Source organism: Equus quagga, chromosome 1 (assembly GCF_021613505.1).
Source record: "Equus quagga isolate Etosha38 chromosome 1, UCLA_HA_Equagga_1.0, whole genome shotgun sequence".
Taxonomy (NCBI): domain Eukaryota; kingdom Metazoa; phylum Chordata; class Mammalia; order Perissodactyla; family Equidae; genus Equus; species Equus quagga.
Window position 1 is genome coordinate 12,699,130 of NC_060267.1, and position 24,797 is coordinate 12,723,926.

Sequence of the window (24,797 nt, forward strand, 5' to 3'; positions counted from 1 at the left end):
GTGACTTCCTGAGGCCACTTCCCAGATAATAAGTCATTGTACAGAAAGGGAGGGAGCTGCAGGTCACGGCTTTCCTTGCCAGGCCCCAGAAATGAACCCAGACCAAGGATTCCAGGCAAATTCTCTACTGCTTTTGGGAGCTCCCTTGTGCTCATTCGGAGAAAATAACATGCTCAGAAACCTTAAAAAAAAATCAAAACTGAAGCTAAAGGATAGTTCTCCCCAAAGAGGAAATGGGCCTCCTTGCAAACACTGGCTGTGGGAGGGGAGATAGGCAACAGGTCTCTAGGCAAGAATTCCCCATATTTTTAATCATACTTCCCATCAGTAAAAATTTTAAAATGAAGTTGAGGAAGTATCCCCAATATATGTGTATATTAATGAATTTTTAAAGTATTTACATGTACTACTATATAAATGTATAGTTTATGTTTTAAAACATACATGAAAACTAATTCTGTTTTTGATGATGAAGATTGGCCAGAGCTAACATCTGTTGCCAATCTTCCTCCTTTTGCATGAGGAAGATTGTTCCTGAGCTAACACCTGTGCCAATCTTCCTCTATTTTGCATATGGGATGCCACCACAGTGTGGCTTGATGAGAGGTGTGTACGTCTGCACCCAGGATCTGAACCTGTGAACCCTGGGCTGCTGAAGCAGGGCACATGAACTTTGAGCTGGCCTGAAAACAAAATCTTTTAATGAGCTGAACTAAATTTCATAGTTCATCAACTTCAAGACATACATTTCAAAAACTGAAACTGAGAGGCATCTTATGATCAATAATATTTTAGCATCGTATCATAGTCTAGTTGGTAGCATCTTTTCTTTCTTAATGGCACATAAAATAATAGTGCATCTCACATTGATTTGTATTTCAGATTTTATGAAATGTGGCATAACTAGAAGACTCCCATGTCTCTTTTCCATACTCCAAGGAATCATCCGGCACACCCCAGGATGTGGGCGCCCCCTACATTTAAAGACCAGTGATAGGGACATTCTGGTTCCTGGGCCATTGATCTCAAACAGAAAGGAGTGAGAGAAAACCATTCATAAGAATTTCATCGATTTATCTAGGGAAAAGTTCCCTTTCTACTCTGTAAAATAACAAGGCTGAGACCCTCTGAAAATCTGATCGTGACAAGGAAACATTCAAGCAACTTCCACTTATTTTTTATATTCTCACTATGGCCCTAGGCCAATAGTTAATTTTTGTGGGTGTATCTTCCTTATAAAAATGGTGCAATGACCCTCACAGTATTTCATTTCTTGTTAATACCATTGTAGCAACCTTTATAGATGACTATCACAGGCCAGGCCCCAGGAATCAATGTGAGAAAGGCGTCTGAGCACTTCACTAGACATTTTTCCAAAGAAGACAGACAAATGGACAACAAATACAAGAAAAGATGTTAACATCACTAATCATCAGGGAAGTGCAAATCAAAACCACAATGAGATATCATCTTTCACCTGTCAGGACGTCTAGTATCAAAAAAACAAGAGACAACAAGTACTGGTGAAGATGTGGAGAAAAGGGAATCCTTGTGCACTGTTGGTGGGAATTCAAATTGGTACAGCCACTATGGAAAACAGTGGAGAGGTTCCAGAAGAAATTAAAAATAGAAATACCACATGATCCGGCAATCCCCCGTTTGGGTATACAGCCAAGGGAAACGAGATCTTTATCTAGAAGAGATATCTGTGCTCCCATGTTCATTGCAGCATTATTCACAATAGCCAAGGTATGGAAACAACCTAAGTGTCTGTTAACCGATGAATGGATAAAGAAAAAGAAAATGTGGCGTATATATACATATATATTTATAGTGTATGTATACACACACAATGGTATATTATTGAGCCCCCCAAAAGAAGGAAATCCTGCTGTTTGCAATAACATAGTTGAACCTGGAGGGCATTATACTAAGTGAAATAAGCCAGACAGAGAAAGATGAATACTGTATGATCTCACTTATACGTGGAATCTAAATAAAAAGTCAAACTCATAGAAACAGAGAGTAGAATGGTGGTTGCCAGGGACTTGGGGGTGGGGGAAATATTGTGAGGTTGGTAAAAGGGTACAAACTTCCAGTTATAAGATGAATAGGGTCTGAGAATCTAATGTATAATATGGTGACTATAGTTGGGAACACTGTTTTGTATAATTGAAATTTGCTAAGAGAATAGAACTGAAACGTTCTCACCAGAAAAGGTTAAAGTGTGAGGTGATAATGTGTTATTTAACTGGATTGAGGGAATCTTTTCGCAATGTACACAGATATTAAACCATCCTGTTCTACACTTTAAACACCTTACAATTTTATTTGTCAATTATACCTCAGTAAAGCTGGGGATAAAACAAAGGATCTGAGCAAAAATGAATAAGACACCCCTATCTTCAAGTAACATACAATGCAGATGCAAATGTCAGACAACTTTTAAAAAGGGTTCATGGAAGCAAACAGCAAAGTGAGTGAAAATGGCTTCTTATTTCAAAATTACGTAGTCCATATGTGAGCGATGTTTTAGGAAGTGGGAAGTTTTGTTGTGAATACAGATCTGAGAAGACCAGCACCTCTACCGAGAAGAAGGGAAGGTAAGTGCTAAGATACACACAGGAACAAAAACAGTGTCTGAGCTCAAGGGGTGTGTTTGGCAGGGAAGACAGGCTCCATCCTATATAACTGACTCTATGGAAATATAACAGAGGCTCAAACCATTTGTTATGGGGCCTGAGAGGATACAGTTAATTCAGCCTAGAGCTTACGGGAAAGGCCTCATATAAGCAGTCAGACTTCAGCTGGATCTTGAAGGATGAATAGGTATTTACAGTTCTAAAGAGGACTGGGGAGTTGCAGAGAATTCTTTGAAGGCTTTCTCAGAGGAAATAAAAGGAAGGAATAAAAGAAAGAAAAGAGAGAGGAAAGAAGAGAGGGAGAGAGGAAAGCTACTGACATTGAATAATTCCTTAAAGACTCTGAAAGAGGTGATTTTTCTGACTAGGGAAGAGCCTCAGGAAACTTCTGCTCTGCTTCCTTGATCCATGGGAGGCAGCAGACAGGTAAAGGAATGATGGACTTCAGGAGGAATTTTCCTCTTCCTCATCCTAGTTTCTGATGCTTCTATCCACCCAGGTTTGCAGTGGAAAGGACCTGGGGTCCCCAGTGGCCAATCAGACTGTAGTAACTGAGTTCTTCCTCCAAGGCCTGACAGACACCAAACAGCTTCAGGCGGCAGTTTTCGTTTTCTTCCTGCTTGCCTGCCTAATGACTGTCTCTGGAAACTTGGCCATTATCAGCCTGACCTTGCTGGATACCCACCAGCAGACCCCTGTGTACTTCTTTCTCTGGAAACTGTCTTGCTTAGAAATTTGGTTCCACACTGTCATTGTGCCCAAGATGTTGCTTAACATTGCCATGGGGACCAGGTCTGTCAAGTTTGCTGTCTACATTGCTCAGGATTTTTTCCACATCTTCCTGGGGGCCACAGAGTTCTTCCTCCTCATAGCTGTGGCCTGTGACCGGTGCATCGCCATCTGCCAGCCCCTCCGCTTCCCCGTCATCATGAGCAGCAGAATCTGCACACAGCTCATCCTCACCTGCTGGCTGGGAGGATTCTCCTTCACCTTCATGCCTGTCATGCTGAGCAGTCAGCTTCCATTCTGTGACACCCATATCAAACACTTTTTTTGTGACTATATGCCTCTAATGGAGGTGGTCTGCAGTGGGCCAAACGTACTAGAGATGGTAGATTTTACTCTGGTCTTGGTGGCACTGCTCAGCATTTTGGCACTGATCACTCTGTCCTATGTCCAGATCATCTGGACAATTGTGAGGATCCTCTCTATCCAGGAGAGAAAGAAGGCTTTTCCCATGTCATTGTGGTCACCATGTGCTATGGCAGCTACTTCTTCATGTATGTCAAACCCTCTCCAGTAAAGGGGGTTGATCTTAACAAAGGAGTGTCCCTAATCAATACAATTATGTCCCCCTCTTGAATCTCTTCATATACACCCTGAGGAACCAACAAGTTAAGCAAGTAGTGAAAGAGCTGGTCAGAAAAATGGCTTGGCTCCAAAATAAACAACAGCCCTACAAGGCGTCTTCCTAGGGAACATGAGCGTCCTCTCCAGAGTCCAAAAATTCTACAAAAAAGTATTCTCAAGGTTAAGCTTTTACTAATAGTCTCTTCAAAGTGCTTAAATCTGTTCCAGCTTCCACCCATTCCCTGGTGTCAAAGCCACTCCCATATTTTATACATTTGTTATGGCAGCACCCTGCTTCCAGGTACCAAAATCTGTATTACTTACCTATAGCTGTTTAACAAATTACCCCCAAAACCAAGTAGGTGAAAAAAACAAACATCTCATAGTTTCAATGGGCCTGAAATCTGACTTAATGTCTCTCATGTGGTCGCTGTCAAACTATCCGCCAGGGCTATGGCCTCTTCTGAAGGCATGACTGGGGTTAGGATTGTTCCAAGTTCACTCACATGGTTTTTGGAAGGAGTCAGTTCCCTAGAGGCTGTTGGTCAGAGGCCTCCCTCAGTTCCTTGCCACAAGGGCCTCTCCAAAAGGTAGTTCATAACATAGCAACTGAATTCCATCAAATCAAGTGAGAAGAAAGCACCCAAGATAGAAGTCTGTCTTTTTGTAACACAATTTCAGAAATGGCATCCCATCAGTTTGCCATGTTATGCTTGCTAGAGGCAATTCACTAGATCCAGCCCACACTCAAGGGAGAGGACCACACAAGGGCATGAACTAGGAGGTGAGAAATATTGGGGGTCATCATAGAGGCTGCCTACTGGCTTAATATTTTTATTTTACAAATGAGGAAACTGAGGCCAAGAGCACCCAGGGCTCTCCACTAGAGAATTTTTCAGTGTAAACTGTCATTATCATATCCATTTCAATTAATTAACAGTATAAAAAATTTACGTACATGGTTTAGAAAAGAATAGAGTGACTCTACATGCAATTAATGCTCAGAGTTGATTTATCTAGAGAGATTACTTTTAAGGAAAATAAGACAGGGAGATTTATCAAGAGTTTCTTCTCTGTGTTGCCAAGAAACCAAGAAAACTCAATGGATGACAACAATTCTAAATCTAGGACTGACTGGCTAACTGGGAGACAGATGAGATGCTTGAAAAGATAGGAAAACATGTCTCATATAGTTGGAGCTGACTCCTTGCTTTCCTGCCTGTGCTGACATCTTCTTTAGGTCACCCCCCAAGCTTATATGTAGGCCTATGAATGAGCCACTTCCAGACCCAGAATTAGTAAGATGAAGTTCCAGTTCATTCTCCAGAGGATCAGCAGGCCCTCCCTTCCTACTACCCATCCTACTAACAACCAGTTCCTTATCCCTCCTCAGCTCTCAGGATCCTATGGATTTTCTGCAGGAAAATGAACCTGAAAGAAGGCCTTGTCTTCACACTTGCTCTTACCTCTTCCCTCTTCTTTCCTCCAGGTCTCATACCTCATTTCAATACTCTGCTCCTCTGCAAGCCACACCCAGTGTTTCTCCTATACTTCACCTTCTGTTGAATCAGAATCACCCCTGGTTCCCTCTGGTGTCCCAGAGCTACTCAACACTACCTTTGAGTTGAGCTTGAAAGTTAGGCTTGAAATTGCTCCATTGCATTAGCTCAGAGCCATCTGGTCCATTGAATAATTAGTCTTGCCACACTTACACTCTCATATATTTTCAGACTACAATAATTTCACACATAATCATTTCTTGCCTTCCAGCAATAGATCCCATAGCAATTGTCCCAAACCTTTTCTATTCTCTTTTACTACACAATCCTTACTGTCCCCCCTCTTTGGAAATGAAAGAAGTAAGGAGGATTTGTGGGAGGACTGACGAGTCCAAGAAAGAAGTTTCTAGTGTTCAAGTCTAAGGTATGAAAGCAAGAATATCCCTGTGGGACCAAAATCACAGCTCCTTGTGAGGTCAGGGAAGGGGATGAAAAATGAAAGAGGAGGGTAAGACTGGGGCAAGAGCCTGAATAGAGATCACTCAAAAGCATAGTAGTCAACCCCCAATGACAAGTTTGAACACTCCTCGGTATGAGGGACAGCTCTAAAATTCCGGGGAGCACAGGCTATTAAGGGGATATTAAAGGGAGATTTTGAGTCAGACAGCTCCAGCTGTCATCATCATCAAAGGCCCCATTGATAGACCTCCAGCCCCTAGGCCTCACTTGCCCTCCTGACCTCTCCCCAGGGCCATCATGCCAAACCTCATCATGTTCATCTCAATATTCACCTCCTCTTCCTCTGCTTCCAGGACAGCATGATCGGGAGGAAAACACAAGTCCCCCCACACCTGGACTATTTTGGCTTCATGCTATTCTATTCAACCTTGGCCCTCACAGCTGCTCAGAAATCCACTTAATTATCTCTTTTTTTGTGTTTGTGAGGAAGAGTGTCCCTGAGCTAACATCTGTGCCAATCTTCCTCTACTTTATGCGGGATGCTGCCACAGCATGGTTTAATGAGCAGTGTGTAGCTCCACGCCGGAGATCCAAACCCTGCCAGAGCAGAGCATATGAACTTACTTACTATGCCACTGGGCCGGCCCCTAGTCACCTCTTAAATCCCTGACAAATATCCTTCCGAGATAATATTTCTTTCTTGAATCATGTGACCCCTGCCCTTCCTCTCTCTTTTTCTCTTTGTTGAGCTTATCACCTACTTTCCAGAAAAGGATGAAACTGTGCAGGTTAAGCTCAGAAACATCTGCTCCCTTCTCAGTGTATCTCCAAGCCACGTCCATCTTTTCATCTTTCCTCCTCTCTCAGAAGAGGAGGTATCTCTGAAGCTCTGTTAGCTTAAAAGAGGCAACATGAGAAGGAGCAAAGAAAAGAACGCAAACTCCCAAACTAAGCAGAACTGAGTTTAGATCCTACTTCTGCTTCCTAGTTATGTGGCCTTGAGCAAGATACTTCATCCCTTTGAGCTTTGGTTTCCTCTTCTAAAAATCTCTCTGCGATGAAAAGCTTTTGGTGCTTCCAGCCCGTTTCTTACCCTCCCATGCCAGACAGCTGGCCCCTCACTCATAGGAGTGAGCCCCCATTTCCTTTGGACACTTGCATACCACCATGTTCCTTCTTTTTACATAATAGGGATGCAGAGATACCTCCTGTTCTCTAAACTAGACCTAAATCATTCCCATTTATACCTGTGGCACCACCATTCTTTCACTGTTTGGGGTGAAACATCTTGAAGTCATCACTGACTCTTCCTGCAATCTGTCACCCACCTTATTGTGCCTTCCTTCAAAATCCCTCTCAGATTAGCTCTACCTCTGTATTTCAACACTCCTCACATAGTCTGTATGTCAAATATGACCATCTGAGACTGCAAGAAATGATCATACAATCTTTGCCTCCCTATAGCTACCCTCTTTTTTTCCCCCTTTTTTCTTTTTTATTGTGATAACATTGGTTTATAACATTATATAAATTTCAGGTGCACATCATTATATATTTCAATTTCTGTGTAGATTACAACATGTTCACCATCCAAAGACTAATTACAATCCACCACCATACACATGTGCCTAGTCACCCCTTTTGCCCTCCTCCCTCCCCCCTTCCCCTCGGGTAACCACCAATCCAATCTCTGTTTCTATATGTTTGTCTTTGTTTTTACCTATGAGTGAGATCATATGGTATTTGACTTTCTCCCTCTGACTTATTTTCACTTAACATAATATCCCCAAGGTCTGCCCATGGCTGGATTTCATCCTTTCTTATGGCTGAGTAGTATTCCATTGTGTATCTATACCACATCTTCTTTATGCATTCATCCCTTGATGGGCACCTAGGTTGCTTCCAAGTCTTGGCTATCGTGAACAATGCTGCGATGAACATACGGGTGCATGTATCTTTATGCATTTGTGTTTTCGTGTCCTTTGGATAAATTCCCAGCAGTGGAATAGCTGGATCATATGGTAGTTCTATTCTTAATTTTTTGAGGAATCTCCACACTGTTTTCCATAGTGGCTGCACGAATTTGCACTCCCACCAGCAGTGTATGAGGGTTCCCTTCTCTCCACATCCTCTCCATCACTTGTTGTTTCCTGTCTTGTTAATTATAGTCATTCTGATGGGAGTGAGGTGATATCTCATTGTAGTTTTGATTTTCATTTCCCTAACAGTTAATGATGTCAAACATCTTTTCACTTGCCTGTCACCCATTTTTGTATCTTCTTTGGAGAAATATCTATTGAAATCTTTTGCCCATTTTTAAATTAGGTTGTTAGTTTTTTTGAAGTTGAGATGTCTGAGTTCTTTATATATTTTGAGTATTATCCCCTTATCAGAAATACAGTTTGCAAATATCTTCTCCCAGTTGTTAGCTTGTCTTTTCATTTTGTTGATGGTTTCCTTTGCTGTGCAGCAGCTTTTTAGTTTGATGTAGCCCCATTTATTGATTTTTTCTAATGGTTCCCTTTCCCGGTCAGACATAGTACTTGAAAACATGCTGCTGAGACTGATATCGAAGAGTGTACTGTCTAGGTTTTCTTCTAGGAGTTTAATGGTTCCAGCTCATACATTCAAGCTTTTAATCCATTTTGAATTAACTTTTGTGTATGGTGTAAGATAATGATCTACTTTCATTCTTTTGCGCGTGACTGTCCAATTTTCCCAATACCATTTATTGAAAAGACTTTCCTTTCTCCATTGTATGTTCTTGGCTCCCTTGTCGAAATTAGCTGTCCATTGATGTGTGGGTTTATTTCTGGGCTCTTGATTCTGTTCTACTGATCTGTGTGTCTGTTTTTGTACCAGTACCATGCTCTTTTGGTTACTACAGCTTTGTAGCATATTTTGAAGTCAAGGAGTGTGATGCATCCAGCTTTGTTATTTTTTTGCAGAATTTCTTTGGCTATTTGGGGTCTTTTGTTGTTCCATATAATTTTAGGATTCTTTGTTCTATTTCTGCGAAAAATGTCACTGGAACTTTGATAGGGATTGCATTGAATCTGTAGATTGTTTTAGGAAGTATGGACATTTTAACTGTGTTAATTCTTCCAATCCAAGAATACAGAATATCTTTCCGTTTCTTTGTGTCTTCTTGAATTTCTTTCAACAATGTTTTATAGTTTTCACTGTACACAATACCAGCTTTCATATGTATCACCTGCTGACATACCCAGTCTGTGCTGTAGAAAGAAAATAATACAACAAATATTATTGAGAACCTATTTCATAGATAAAATGCTCATTGCTAAGAATAAAGAGAGAACAAGGCAGATAAAGATCATATAGTTTACATTTTAGCAATTTGTGCTTTCTACAAAGTAAATATTAATGAAAATTTTATTTATTCTGATTATTTCTAGAAAGAAGGCAATGAGATGTTTTGGCATCAAAAAATTCCCCTGTAAGTTCCTTCTTGTCCTTAGGCAAGTTTAAGAGTGAAAAGACAAAGTGAATATGATAAGAAAAAGTCCATTGTTGATCTAAAGACGGAACATAAAGATGATGCAAACAGATCAGTATGTTCTAAACTATATTATTGATATAGTTCTATGTGACAATTAATCAATGTATCTGCCTTCTGTTTCTTTCCCATTAATTAAGAACTTTACTCTTGTTTACAACCAAGGCAATTCTAGTATTATATATCTGTGACTGCAAACACATTTATTTCTGTTGGTCATATTTTAAATAATATGTATTAGGAAGTAAAATAATCATAGCTCTTACTAAGTTCAGGAATTGTGGTTGGGTCATCAATTTCCCCAAACCTTGTAAGACAATAAAGTTTGTAAATGGCATCAGAATTAAAATCTCAAATTAGATATTTCAATCCCAAAACGTACAATCTTGGAAACTGGAAAACAATGTCTTAATATCTAATAATTAATAAATATTGTTGTAGAAACATAAAATTTAAAGATGTATTACACATAAAGAAAATGTGGGTCCTTGTAGAAATTCTGTGTGAAGTCTCTGATGAGGAGACTTTTAACACAGATCTGTGAATACGTTTCCTTTTCAGTAGAGGATGTGTAAAATTTTTCTGCTTTAATAGGAGTGAGTGAGTGGATATTGCAAAAATGCTTACAGGAAAGAAAGCCCATTGCTTTATTTCATTGGAACTATTAATGCCAACATTTAGATCTTCAATTCCTGTACAATTCACTTATTCTTTCTTTTTGTTTTGTTTTTCATCAATAGATATTGCTTAAAGAAAAAAAATCAGTATGAGAAACTGCACGATGATTATGAAATTCACACTCTTGGGCACATCAGACAACTCAGCTTCAGGTTGTAATTTTTATCTTTTTATTTTTAGCTTATATATTAAGCATCATTGGAAATCTAATCATCACCATCCTCACCTGGATAGACTGTCATTTAAAGATTCCTATGTATTACTTCCTCTGGAATTTCTCCTTCTTAGAAATTACATTCACCAGTGTTTGTATCCCCATATTTTTGGGGGGAATCATTACTAGAGTCAAGACTATTTGCTATAACAGTTGTTTAGCTCAATTCTTTTTCTTCATCTCCATGAGTGTGTCTGATTTTTTTTCTTCTAACTCTCATGTCCTATGATCCTTATGTTGCCATCTATAACTCTCTCCATTACACCACCATCACGAACAAGAAAATTTGCACGCTGCTTGTCTTAAGTTCATGGCTAGAAGGTTTTCTTACTATTTTCCCACCACTCATGCTTATCTTCCAGTTAGATTTCTGCACTTCCAATGTAATTGATCACTTCTCTTGTGACTATTTCCCCATTTTACAACTCTCACGCTCAGATACATGGCTTTGAGAGATGATTGGCTTTTACTCTGCTTTCGTTACTCTGCTGTCCACATTGACATTAGTGATTCTGTCCTATGTGTGCATCATTAACATCATTCTGAGAATCCCATCTGCCAGCTAGAGGAAAAAGGGCTTTCTCCACATGCTCCTCTCACATGATTGGCATTTCCATCTCCTGTGGAATCTGTATATTCATCTATGCCAAGCCTTCAGCAAAAGAAAGGGCATCATTGACCAAAGGAGTAGCTATTCGCAACGCTTTACTTGCTCCCATGTTGAACCCTTTTATTTATACCCTGAGGAACCAGCAAGTAAAACAAGGCTTCAAAAACTTGGTTCATAAAGTTGTGTTTTCTAGAAACAAATGAAAATGTGTATTAACATGAATGAATGTTATTGTGAGGATACAATAAAGAAAAAATAAAATTTTAACTTCTACAATGTCCTATATCCATCTCACAGATACCTGCAACGCTGAGCTCATTTGCTTAAGCTTTCTTTTTAACCTAAAAGTGACTATGTCGTGTCCTTCTTTCAAACTGTTTAGGGAGTCTATGTGATCGCTGATTTACAATTCTGAATAGAAAGCAAGCAGCTATAGAGCATAAGTCATTTTGCTGATTATTTTGAATAATAAAGATATTTTATACAATAATGGCTACAGGAGTGTACAAAGTTTTAATCAACTTACTCTTAAATTTTTCTTTTGTTACTAATATAATGGTTTCTTTCTTAAAGATACATGAAATATGAAATAAATTAAATATCTGTGATAACCATAATTTTGCACACTATCTGCAGTATACGTTCGAGTCTTCCCATTCATCGGGTGGACCTCGATATTTCTTTTCCAAATTACAAATAATTTGAAGTTCATAATATCCTATATTTCTTAGTTATACTGAAGACATGTATTATGCCTTATTTTATATACTCTCCTTGTTTATCCATATTATTTTTTTTAATGTATAAAAGAGGAATATTTAGGCAGTTACCATTACTGTTATGGCACCTGGAAATTTGATAGGAATTTCATAAATAATAAATCTTCTATAGAGAGCATTTATTCTGTGCCACATGCTGAACTAGATATGTCTATATGAGTTCTTATTTAATCTTCACAGCTAATGGCAAATTATACCTGATTATCTCTTTTTCACAAATGTGTAAATTGATGCTCAGAAAAGTAGAGTAACTTGCCCGAGGTCTTGAGCTATAATAGCCAATATGATAGCCTGATCTGAAAAAAACAAAACAAAATAAACCAACAAAAAACTTGTGTTTGCTCTATTTTATACATATTTGAAAAGTAAGGATCTGAAATTTTTGCTTAGCTTTTATTAAGGACTTGCACAAATTTCTTGGCTTTTTCACTCACACTATCTCATTTGGGCATGATTATATTATTATAGACTAGTCAGGGAAGATACTAACTCTTAACATTACAATTGACATATAAATTAAAACATTAATCAATCAAAACAAGAAACTCTTCAACTGCCATCCCTGGTCAGCAAGAGTGAGCAGGAAAAAAGTATAAAGTATTAGCAGTACTAGGGTACTAAAAATTCTTATTGGAAGGTAGATTAAAAATAATGGAATTAATGAACTTACTTAGTGCAGTGTGGTAGATTACCAGTTTAATAAATAGCATGGAGTATTGGGTAGAGATCTGCATCAGGAATTAAGACATTTGGTTGCTAATCTCTGTCTGAAAAATAATGTGAAGGGAAACAAACTTCATACTTAGTGTTGTTGTTTGCTTGTTGTTACTTTTTTTTCTGTCTCTTTGGACACTGTCCCCTAAGCTTCCTTTTCCAATTTCAACACTAATGTGCATTATGCTTGATATTCCTTAGTGGTTTTTTTACATTTCTGTTCTGGCAATTTTGATTCACTAAATTAGTCCCTTGAGCCAACGGCAGAGACAATAGATAAAAAATTAACTAGCTTGTGCTACACAAAATCTATGTAGAAACCATACCAGAGAGTTTTAAAACACCTTCTGGTAACTTTTCCTCTATTAGATATTTGCTCCTTTCTCACTCTTTGTAGTCAAAGAAATATGTCCCCTCTGGATAAAATGGAAAACTTTAGACAAAAACATTGACAATAGAAAGTAAATTTGTTCAGTGAGAGCAAATGTTTTCAGAAATGCTGGTTTCCCTGGATTACAACAATGGAAGTTGCTAATATTTTTTATATTTCAGCTATTCTGAGTGTTAGTGAGCCTATATGAAAATCAGAGGTAAGTCGGACATACAGAAGGCAATGGAAGTCTCCCAAACCTTGTCATTGATTCACTCCCTATCAACTCAACTGTTAATCAAATTGAATAGGATATATTGGAGTTATATTTTGCAACTGGAATATTAAAAAGTATAAAAAATAGGTTAGTATATTTTGATTTATTATGTCAATTTATTCATTCTCCATTAAAAGCAGGAAATTACTATCTCTGTGTCTGTGTGTTCCTAATCGAATATGGGCTATGTAATACTTTAAGAGAATAGATGTTAATTTCAGATGGTGATTATATTTGACATTGGCTAGATAAATGAATATATCTAATGTACATAACCTCTCTGACCCTTGTCCTTCATTTGAGAATAAAAATAAAAGTCATAGGTGTGTTATAAGGGCTAAATGAGATAAAATATAGAGGTCTTTAATGTTTCACTAGAATAAATAACGTCTTTGCTAAATCAGAATTACTATGAATAGCCTTCCCAAAGATAATTCCAAATAAAAGAAAAACAAAATAAGTAAAACAGCTAATCTTAAAGAATATTAAGTGCCACACGATTTATAGAGTACTTTCTTTTATATTATTGCAATTAATTCTCAAAAACACCCTTGAAACTTCAACTCCATTTTAAACAGAGGAAATTGAAGCTTAAAGAAATTATGTAACTCATCCAAAGTCACGTCTATTAAGCAGCCCATTTCTATTCTACTCCATGTTTCTCCAACTGCAGAGCCCATATTCTTCCAGTGACAATAATTTATCCTAGAACATCATAAATAAGAAATTAATAGTGTTTTGATACCGTAATCTTCTTATTTTTTCACTTTCCTTCCTTGTTTAAATTATAGGTGGCTAGCCAATGAACTGAAAGTGTGAGGTATGAGTTGATATTCGCCATAAACCCCTACAGATATGAGTGCTACTATTTCTGAAATTATTATCAAACGTGATTTAATGATCTCTCTTTTCTCTTGATTTATTTTCTATAAACACTGCTATGAATGCTGAGAACAGAATTTGCCCATTGTTATTGAAATGAAGAGATATAAATTATTCAGATTTCTCCAGGGAAATAGTCATCTAAAATAATTGTAGAAAAAATGTAAAAAGCACCTAATAAAACAATCTTTCCAACCACTCAGTTGGTTCTCCCGAGGAATCTTTGCTTCATTCAGGCCAAGAGAACTTCTTAAAGGAATCTGTGTCATGGCCTGAAGCCTGGAATGATCGAGCAGCGCCCAAAGAAAATTTAGAGAAATTGCAAAGCTGAAGTAGATGTTACCCACAACATTGAGTTAAAAAATTTTACTTCCCTTTAATTAGTAACCTAAACCCTGAACAACTCTTTAAACTCATAAAGTAGAAAGAAGCAAAGTGATATGATCAATGAAGCACATTGCTTCGAAGATAGGATTTGTGAAATTTTTCTGATGACCCAAGGTTTACCTGAAGAAGAGAATTTAGCAAACATAGAAAAAGTTGAAATAATTAGACTTTCAAAGTCGTTACTGAGGGATATTTCCACCAAGTGCAACATAAAACATTACTGAAAACAACAACTAAAACAACAAGAAAACACACCAGAAGTAAAATGGAACCAGTCTAAGGCTCCTCTCTCAGTCTCTCAAAGGACATCTTCTGGTCCTTCAAATTAATGTGTCATTTGAAATAGAGTCCCTTTCTTTTCTTGGGCATCAAAGAAATCATCAATATCTAGTTTATCTAAAAGATTATTGTTGATATTAACTTGATGGTAGGAATTTTGGAAGAGCAGGATATAAAGGTATTTTCAGAATGACATCTTTAAGATGCTTTGTCGCCATCTTATTTAACAAGTATGAAACATTATTGTTAATTTTCATTTTGAATGGGTCAAAGAGTTTGTCTCAAGGAATTCTTAACAGGCAAGTAAGAACTGATTTTGATGAAATGGGTGGAACGAAATATAAACTTAATAGCCTAAACCATGTTCTTCCAAGGGGAAACATGGATCTGCATTCAGAAATAAAAAGCTTTAAAAATGAGTTAAATGCTTGGAGATATCCTTCATACTCTGCATGAATGCATCCTTTGGATGACTTAAAGCTCTAGGAATCATATCAACCTTGCTAAACACTGAAGTTTATTTCTCTAAAAAGGCTGACATATGAATGACTAAGTGCAGATAATTTTTTATCAGGCTTGTTTGATGTTGGCAAATGAATGCAATCCATTGAAGTTTCATAAACATTTTTTATATAAAAAGTGTAGTATACCACCCCCAATTCTGTGGTATTGAATCATCTCTTGCTAGAGTTTCTTTAAGCCTGTTTTCTCTGGTCCTAGAAGACCAGCTATATAAGCATTCATTTTCAGTGTTGCTCACATGAACACTTCCAGTATCTATTAATACCTTCCTTCACAGCTCTTCCTACATTCCTTAACCGATTTAATCAGTAGCTAAAATGTGTAAGTCATGGTATTATTATTCAGAAAATGTTAAAATTAACAAGAAACTTAAGAGGAAAGACAATTATGCAAAAAAATTGAAATAAGATCAAAAATACAGTGCAATGATACAATATTCACTATGAAATCATAATAATATATTTAAAAAAAAATCTGGATCTCCAATACCAGTAAGCTATTGCAGAAATTTCAATCTTGAGATTGAAACTAAATCTTGTCTATTTGATGAGAATGCATTTAGTGAATTCAAGGTATTATGAAAAACTAGTGCTTTCATTGATAAGCAAACCCTGATTAAGGAAGAGTAATGCTACTGAGCAGGAGTAAAGTTAATTAACAAGAAGAATTGTAAAGAAATTTAAGGCAAGTAATTTTGAAATAATGTTTTGTGAAGTTTTCTTTTAAATTATATATAAAAAATTTTGACTTCTTTTGCATGTCCTTTGTTATAAATTTACTCAATACAAGGAATTTAGGCCAAAAGATAACTACATCTTGAAAAGTAAGTAAAGTAGGAAAATACATCTTGTAAAGCAAAGATGTAACCTAAATATTATACAGCCTAGAATTTCGCATAAAATAGAGAACTACACCTGATGGCAGTAGGTGATTCAACAACAAACTCAGCATTAACTAATCAATTAGACAAGGGTTTATTTTAAACCTACTATGACTATACTAGGCACTGGATTATGTTGCATTAATTTTGAAGGTGAGACTCTGTGCTAACTTTCAGAAATGCCAGAGCAGTGGAGGAGTTCACAGGAGATCTCAGCACAGGATGTGTGGTGGGCTGGGACAAATGACTATAAGATTCTCATGGAACTCATACAATAAATATTAATCTAGTATTGTGGGAATAAGGAAAGAGGGTGACTCTGGGTGGCATATATGTATTTTATGTACTGCAAACTTCACAATCATTCTCATAAAGTTTACTGTTACCTGTGAGAGGCAGAGAAATGAAGTGGCCATTGGTAGCAACGTTGACATGCTGCAAATATCTAACATGCCTCAAATGTGGTGATCAAATCCTAGCTGAAGATGAGAGAAGTGGCTTGTGTGTGGGGGTGGGATGGGGGGAGTGATGTGGTGGAGAAGGCAGATACACCATGGCGGGAGAGGTCACCAGGTACGCAAAGTGGAAGAACAAGGCTAAGATTCACTTGCCTAGAATGCCTGACAGGTACTGTACGACCAGGTAATTCAATCTCATTTTTGTTGTTGTCATTATTTCTGTGTGATTCTCTTGATGCTAAATTGATTCACTACTATTTACCTTAGACACAATTTTTTACACAGGACACCATCTTAATCTCAAGGTTTTCAGCTCAGTGGTTAAGGAACATTTTCTCCATTGAATAAAGTCTTATAAGGCTTTTATTAAGTGCTAAGCATTTTTCTAAATGCTTCACATACATTAACTCATTTAATGCTCACAGTAACTTTATGAGACAGGCTTGTATACAGAGGGATAAACTGCATATTTAGAGATGAAGCATGGAAGCACTAAGTGATTTTTCAGGCTTAGTAAATGGCTTGGATTCAGACATAGGTATCCTCATTCTTCCTTATGGAAATACTATTTAAATTTCATTTTAAAAAAAGAAAAATTAAAACTTACTATTTTAAAAACACATATGAATAAAGAAATTAAACTATTAACCAACTTTCTATAAGAGTCCTTATCTAACTCTTTAACTAAGGGAAATTCTTTAATATAGTAATAATAATAATAGTTATTTAAAATGGACAGGGAAATAACTTGCATAGGAATAAAGGTCATAAAAAATGACACACTGGTAGGCTGAAACATCATAAAATATTGCCAGGGATTCAGATGTAATCAAGCTCAATTTTAAGCCCTTCCAGCTTAAATTATTTTCCCCTCTTTCTCCCCTCTATCTCTACATCTGAGGTTGCTCATGGCAATGACTTTAGTGTTTCTAAGTTCCAACGAAGTAGTCACGTGAGTTGGAAAAGCTAAGTATGAGCAAAACTTGATAAATGGCTGAAGACAGAACCGTCACTTAAAAAAATCATGAGGAATCTTTCTCATTTTTGAGGATTCTCAACATAAGTAAACTGTTAATGTACATAGACTGAGACAGTTGTATAGGGATTGGAGCAATAGCACAAAGGTGGTCCTCATTGGGAAGGAACCTCGGGGGCACATCTCTGAAAGTTCACAGGTGGTATTTGGAGTCAGAAAAGTCTGGGAACAAATCCCTGCCTGGCTACCCCAAGCTTTGTGACATTGAGTTTTTTTCAGTCTGCCTAAACCAAAGAGTTTTCACTTGTAAAAGAGAGGAAATTAAAGGATCATTGTAAATATCAGTTTGTTTTAAACTTCCCCTGAAGCTGGAAGCTTTGACCTACTACTTAGGTCAAATCCCAGCTCCACACTTGGATATGTGTGAAGCCACTATTCAACTTTGTTCTTTGTGCTTTCTCCCATAGGTCTGGCAGGAGAAAAACAAATAAATGACTGAAGAATGAGAAACCAGACAGAAATAACAGGGTTCATCCTCCTGGGACTGTCAGATGACCCACAGCTCCAGGTGGTGATCCTTGTCTTTCTGCTCATCTCCTACATGCTCAGCATCACTGGGAACCTGACCATCATCACCCTCACCCTGCTGGATTCCCACCTCCAGACCCCCATGTATTTCTTCCTCAGAAATTTCTCCTTATTAGAAGTTTCATTCACAACTGTCACTACACCCAAGTTCCTAGGCACCATTATTTCAGGAGATAAAACCATTTCTTTTAATGATTGTATGGCTCAGATATTTTTTTACATTCTCTTAGGAGTCACTGAATTTTACCTTCTGGCTGCCATGTCCTATGACCGTTATATTGCCATCTGCAAACCTCTGCATTACATGACCATCATGAATCGGAGAGTCTGCACACTCCTTGTCTTTGCTTCCTGGCTGGCTTCGTTCTTAATCATATTCCCATCACTCATGCTATTCATACAGCTCGATTACTGTAAGTCCAATGTTGTAGACCATTATACTTGTGATTATTTCCCCTTACTACACCTTTCTTGTTCAGACACAAAATTCCTAGAGACAATGGGTTTTTCTTGTGCTGTTTTTACTCTAATGTTCACTTTGGCGTTAATAATTCTGTCTTACATATATATCATCAGAACCATTTTGAGAATTCCTTCTACTAGTCAGAGGACAAAGGCATTTTCCACGTGTTCTTCCCACATGATTGTCATCTCCATCTCTTATGGCAGCTGCATTTTCATGTACATTAATCCATCAGCAAAAGACAGAGTATCTCTGAGTAAGGGAGTTGCTGTGCTCAACACCTCAGTGGCCCCCATGCTGAACCCCTTTATTTACAGCCTAAGGAATCAGCAAGTCAAGCGAGCCTTCGTGGACATGGCGAGGAAGACTCTATTCTTCTCAAGCAAGTATAAACATGCAGTGTCGTGAATTAGAGGCACAGTGAAGGGAAATGTAAAGCATAAATATGAGTCTTGAGTAGCCTCTTCGAATCAACATGCCTCCATGTCATTCTTGTTTATCTTTTTTTTCTAACAGTTTGCAAGCATATTTGTTTAATATATTTCTCATGCCACTAAAATGCTTTCCTTACGTCTTTGCGACATACCCTTCTTTGAACAATTTTTTAAATTACAGCCTTTTCAATAATTATTTTGAAAGTGAAAATGTGTTTGAGTTTTCATCAGGAAAAAAGAGATCCTTAGAAGTGTTGGAATGGCTTTATAAATATTGATAAGGTATTGCACTTGCTATACACAGAAAATATAATTTTATGATTTTTGTTTATTTTTTTTAAATTGCAGTGCATGGTTGTGTATCTTAGTTGTTGTTTGCTTTTTTCTCTTTTTTTGCTGAGGACAATTTGCCCAGAGCTAACATCTGTGCCAATCTTCCTCTTTATTTCAGTATGTGGGTTGCCAGCACAGCATGGTCACCAACAGTGTGGTGTAGGTCTGTGCCTGGGAACTGAACCTGGGACACTGAAGCAGAGCATGCTGAACTTACTCACTAGGCCACCAGGGCTGGCCCCCTACTTATTAGTTTTAATTCTCTATTTGAGCTGCTGCCACAGTATGACAACTGACAGATGTGCAATGTGGTTCCATGGCTGGGAAATGAACCCAGGCCTCTGTGGTGAGAGCAATGAATCTTAACCACTAGACCACTATGGCTGGCTCTGATGTCCATTTATTTTTCTTAGAAATTCCCTTCTTTATGTTACTGATGTTCTAGGAAATATGTGAAAAGTTGCTACATAATTTAAAGACAATGTAAATGCGTTCGTTTGAAAAGCAAAAAATATTTTCATTACTCGTTTTAATTGGGTATGTCCATGGAATTTTTCTATTAGTAAGGAAGCATAGCCCAATATCAGTATACACTTTTTAGGGCTATGTGCTAAGCATATCTTCATATTTTTAAGTTCTGTGGTATTTCTTTATATAGAAAATAGATAGATAAACAGGTACATGCATACATGCATACGTACATACATACGTAGATATAGTCAAAAATAGTGGAGAAATATATATTAGATGCAAAAATTAATTTCATTTTCTGTAATTGAGTAGAAGGTAAACCATTTTCTCTCTATCAATAGATAAAAAAAATAATACATGGGTCTATTTCTCGGGTTTTGGACTCGTTTGAAAACAGCAATTATTGATATCTAAACAAAATTATTTAAGGTTAAGATTCATACCAAATAAAAGCTTCACAAAAAGCAGTTCTCTATGACAGCTATTTTGAATTCTCTGTCATTTAGGTTGTAAATTTCTGTGCCTTCAGGGTTGGTTTCTGAGAATTGTCATTTTCCTTCTCGTCTGAATTGCTGCTGCAGTTTCTCATGGTGTTTGATGAACTAACGTTTTGTCCGGGCATTTGTGGTAGTATTAGGTCGCAGAGTCCACCTGCTACCACTAGGGGGAAGCAGGAGCAGAGTTTCTGGCCCCAGCTCGTCTGCTGGCCGCTGTGGGGGTATTATGGGTGCTTGGCTAGGCCTGGGGTACTTTCAGGCGCTTGTGGGGATTGTGCTTCATGGGCTGGGCTTCCTTGCTGGACTGAGCTAGGGCCGCTCCTTGGCTCCGCAGGGGCACGGTGAGCTCTCCCTCCCTGCCGGGAAAGGGATCAGAGAGGTTGGCTAAGGGTTTCCTGCTGCTTCTTCCCACAGCCGCCCTGGGACAGGTAACTTCTTTCTGTTGTGTCCACTTCTTATGGCAGCTGTACCTTCATGTATGTGAAACCCTCTGCAAAGGAGAGAGTGTCTATAAATAAAGGGATGGCTCTGTTCAGTATTTCTGTTGCCCCCATGTTGAACCCCTTCATTTATACACTGAGAAAGAAACAAGTGAAAGATGCTTTTAAGCACATGATGAAAAGGATAGAATTTTTCTCAGTGAAGTGAACTGCTTTACTGATATTACTGAGGTTATAAGTGAAATGAAACGAGAGTGTGGAGTGCATCACAGAGCTCTTTGATATTTTTATTCAAATAATATTACTTATCTTCTGACTTATAATTTCCATTGTGGCTTACCTAAGCTTCAAAGTCTAACGCTCATTGCAATTTTTCCCTCATGCTGAAAGCACACATAAAAAATAATTCTTGTTTATGGTCAAACTCATTTGCCATCTTATTTAGTGCTTCTATAGATTTTCCTTCAAATTCTCCCTGAGGAAGAAAAATGGGACTTCATTTTCTCCATATTTCTTTCCACTGTTCTGGAATTCAGAGATTCAATTTGGCATACATTTTATATAAAAGAATACACTACCTAGATTTGATCACTTGTACAGGTTATTATTGGGGGATTCAGAATTTGATTTCTGATTTCTTACTGAGCTTAATAGAACGTTGGAGTAAATTAACTTAATGGCATTTCTTACATCACGCATTTTGATAGTTTCAAATTTTCAACCAGGCTTAGAGTTATAGTTTACTTTTAGAAACAGATTAAAGGAACTCCAAGAGTATAAAGCATTACTCTCCTTGTAGTAATCAGATAGAAATGATCGCTAACATTTATTGATTGCTTACAATGGCCAGGATTTGTGAAATAGGTCCCATCTTCAAAACTGTATAAGGCAGTTATCATCATGCTCATTTACACATAAAAACCTACAGCATATTTAGATCTTAAATTAATTGCTGATGACAAAACAAAACCAAACAGTTCACTGATGACCAAATACAGTTTGTTGATGTCGTGCATTTTTTATACCTGTTGGCAAAATAAAGTGAAAATCCCTTTGTCCATATGCTACTTAGGAGGCAAACAAAAAGTGAGATCTTTATAGAGCATTCCAAAGAGTTGAAGGAAGGGCATAGATAAAATGAAGGCCTTATGGGGTCTAGTAGAGTATTTTTCAAGCTAAGTGATCTGAGCACTAATAATTAGGTATAATGACGGAGGAAAATATTTGATTCTTTTTCTTCAAGTTGGAAATTGGATCATATCACAATGAGACCAACTGAAAAAATTTTCTCAACAAGACTAACCTAAATTTTCTTGATGAATATTTATCTATCACTTAGTTTCCACACAATGTAAATGGTGAGCTTATGGATGATTATTACGTGAATTATTCCAATATATTTAGAAGGAAATATTACTTTGTTAGACTGCCAGGTTAGCAAGCAATTTAATATGAATTTTCTGAACATTTATGAAATGCTTTAAATCTATATATCTAAATAAACATTAAGTGGGGCATTGAGAAGTGGAAAAGGTTCAAAAATACATTTCAAATACGGATCGTGTTTGTGTAAGTGGTTTCCTTTAAACCATAATACTTAAAGAAGTTGACACATGAAAGAAGTACCCTTTAACTTTCCATATCTGACTTTCTTTAACAGATCAACTTCTGAAAGGCATGATAACTTAAGTTCATATGCACGAAATTTTCTACTTAAAGGATAAAAACTGCACTTGAGAACAGTAGTCTCAAAATGGTTGGCATCTGACCTGAGCTAGAATTTCTCAGAATCTCTTCTCAACACTTGCCTAAGTTTCAAGTTGTTGCCAAATGCAATTATATGGAATATTTCTTTTACATTTCTAAATAGTATTTTGCTTATCTATTAAACCTACTCTATTTTTTAAATTACTTTTTTATTGAGTTAATGATAGGTTACAATCTTGTGAAATTTCAGTTGTACATTAATGTTTGTCATTCGTGTTGTAGGTGCACCACTTCACCATTTGTGCCCCCCCCCACCCCACCTTTCCCCTGGTATCCACTAAACTGTTCTTAGTCCACATTTTTAAATTCCTCATATGAGTGGAGTCATACACAGATTATCCTTCTCTCGCTGGCTTATTTCACTTAACATAATTCCCTCAAGGTCCATCCATGTTATTGCAAATGGAATGATTTTGTTCTGTTTTGCAGCTGAGTAGTATTCCATTGCATATATGTACCACATCTTCTTTATCCATTCATCTGTTGACAGGCACTTAGGTTGCTTCCACGTCTTGGCTATTGTAAATAATGCTGCAATGAACATTGGGGTGCACAGGACTTTTGGGATTGCTGACTTCAAGCTCTTTGGATAAATACCCAGTAGTGGGATGGCTGGATCGTATGGTAGTTCTATTTTTAATTTTTTGAGGAATCTCCATACTGTTTTCCATAGTGGCTGCACCAGTTTGCATTCCCACCAGCAGTGTATGAGGGTTCCTTTTTCTCCGCAACCTCTCCAACATTTGTTACTCTTAGTTTTAGATATTTTTGTCATTCTAATGGGTGTAAGGTGATATCTTAGTGTAGTTTTGATTTGCATTTCCTTGATGATCAGTGATGATGAGCATCTTTTCATGTGCCTATTGGCCATCCATATATCTTCTTTGGAGAAATGTCTGTTCATGTCTCCAGCCCATTTTTTGATTGGGTTGTTTGATTTTTTGCTGTTGAGTTGTGAGAGTTCTTTATATATTATGGATATTAAGCCTTTGTAAGATATATGACTTGCAAATATTTTTTTCCCAGTTAGTGGGTTGTTTTTTTGTTTCAATCCTGTTTCCATTTGCCTTGAAGAAGCTCTTTAGTCTGATGAAGTCCCATTTGTTTATTCTTTCTATTGTTTCCCTTCTCTGAGAAGGCATGGTGTCCGAAAAGATCCTTTTAATACTGATGTCAAAGAGTGTACTGCCTACGTTTTCTTCTAGAAGCCTTATGGTTTCAGGTCTCACCTTTAGGTCTTTGATCCATTTTGAGTTTATTTTGGTGAATGGTGAAAAAGAATGGTCAATTTTCATTCTTTTACATGTGGCTTTCCAGTTTTCCCAGCACCGTTTGTTGAAAAGACTTTCTTTTCTCCATTGTATGCCCTCAGCTCCTTTGTTGAAGATAAGCTGTCCATAGATGTGTGGTTTTATTTCTGGGCTTTCAATTCTGTTCCATTGATCTGTGCACCTGTTTTTGTTCCAGTACCATGCTGTTTTGATTACTGTAGCTTTGTAGTACGTTTTCAAATCAGGGATTGTGATGCCTCCCATTTTGTTCTTTTTCTCAGGATGGCTTTAGCAATTTGGGGTCTTTTGTTGCCCCATATGAATTTTAGGATTCTTTGTTCTAATTCTGTAAAGAATGTCATTGGGATTCTGATTGGGATGGCGTTGAATCTGTAGATTGCTTTAGGTAGAACGGACATTTTAACTATGTTTATTCTTCCAATCCATGTACATGGAATGTCTTTCCATCTCCTTATGTCGTCATCCAATTCTCTCAGAAAGACCTTGTAATTTTCATTATATAGGTCCTTCAGTTCCTTAGTTAAATTTACCCCAAGGTATTTTATTCTTTTTGTTGCGATTGTGAATGGTATTGTGTTCTTGAGTTCTTTTTCTGTTAGTTCGTTATTGGAGTATAGAAATGCTACTGATTTATGCAAATTGATTTTGTACCCTGGAACTTTGCTGTAGTTGTTGATTACTTCTAAGAGTTTTCCAATGGATTCTTTGGGGTTTTCTATATATAAGATCATGTCGTCTGCAAACAGCGAGAGTTTCACTCATTCCCTCCCTATTTGGATTCCTTTTATTCCTTTTTCTTGCCTGATTGCTCTGGCCAGGACCTCTAGTACTATGTTGAATAAGAGTGGTGATAGAGGGCATCCTTGTCTCATTCCTCTTTTCAGGGGGATGGCGTTCAGTTTTTGCCCATTGAGTATGATGTTGGCTATGGGTTTGTCATATATGGCCTTTATTACGTTAAGGTAGTTTCCTTCTATGCCCATTTTGTTCAGAGTTTTTATCATAAATGGCTGTTGGAT

The 24,797-nt window shown here is 37.4% G+C and overlaps 1 protein-coding gene across 1 annotated transcript; it reads left to right on the forward strand.

The window, feature by feature from the left end:
* Nucleotides 1-17,995: 17,995 nt before the first annotated feature.
* Nucleotides 17,996-20,927, forward strand: LOC124250449 (olfactory receptor 6C1-like). The gene is made up of 2 exons (XM_046682308.1): nucleotides 17,996-18,762; nucleotides 20,744-20,927. The coding sequence occupies exons 1-2, from the start codon at nucleotides 17,996-17,998 to the stop codon at nucleotides 20,925-20,927; spliced, it is 951 nt and encodes a 316-aa protein (XP_046538264.1).
* The last annotated feature ends 3,870 nt before the right edge of the window (nucleotides 20,928-24,797 follow it).

Bases quoted from the DNA above. Each gene is read 5' to 3' on its own strand.
- LOC124250449 (XM_046682308.1), top strand. From the start codon at position 17,996: ATGAGAAACCAGACAGAAATAACAGGGTTCATCCTCCTGGGACTGTCA. The intron at 18,763-20,743 runs GTACATTAATCC...TTCTTATGGCAG, and splicing joins TATGGCAGCTGCATTTTCAT to CTGTACCTTCATGTATGTGA.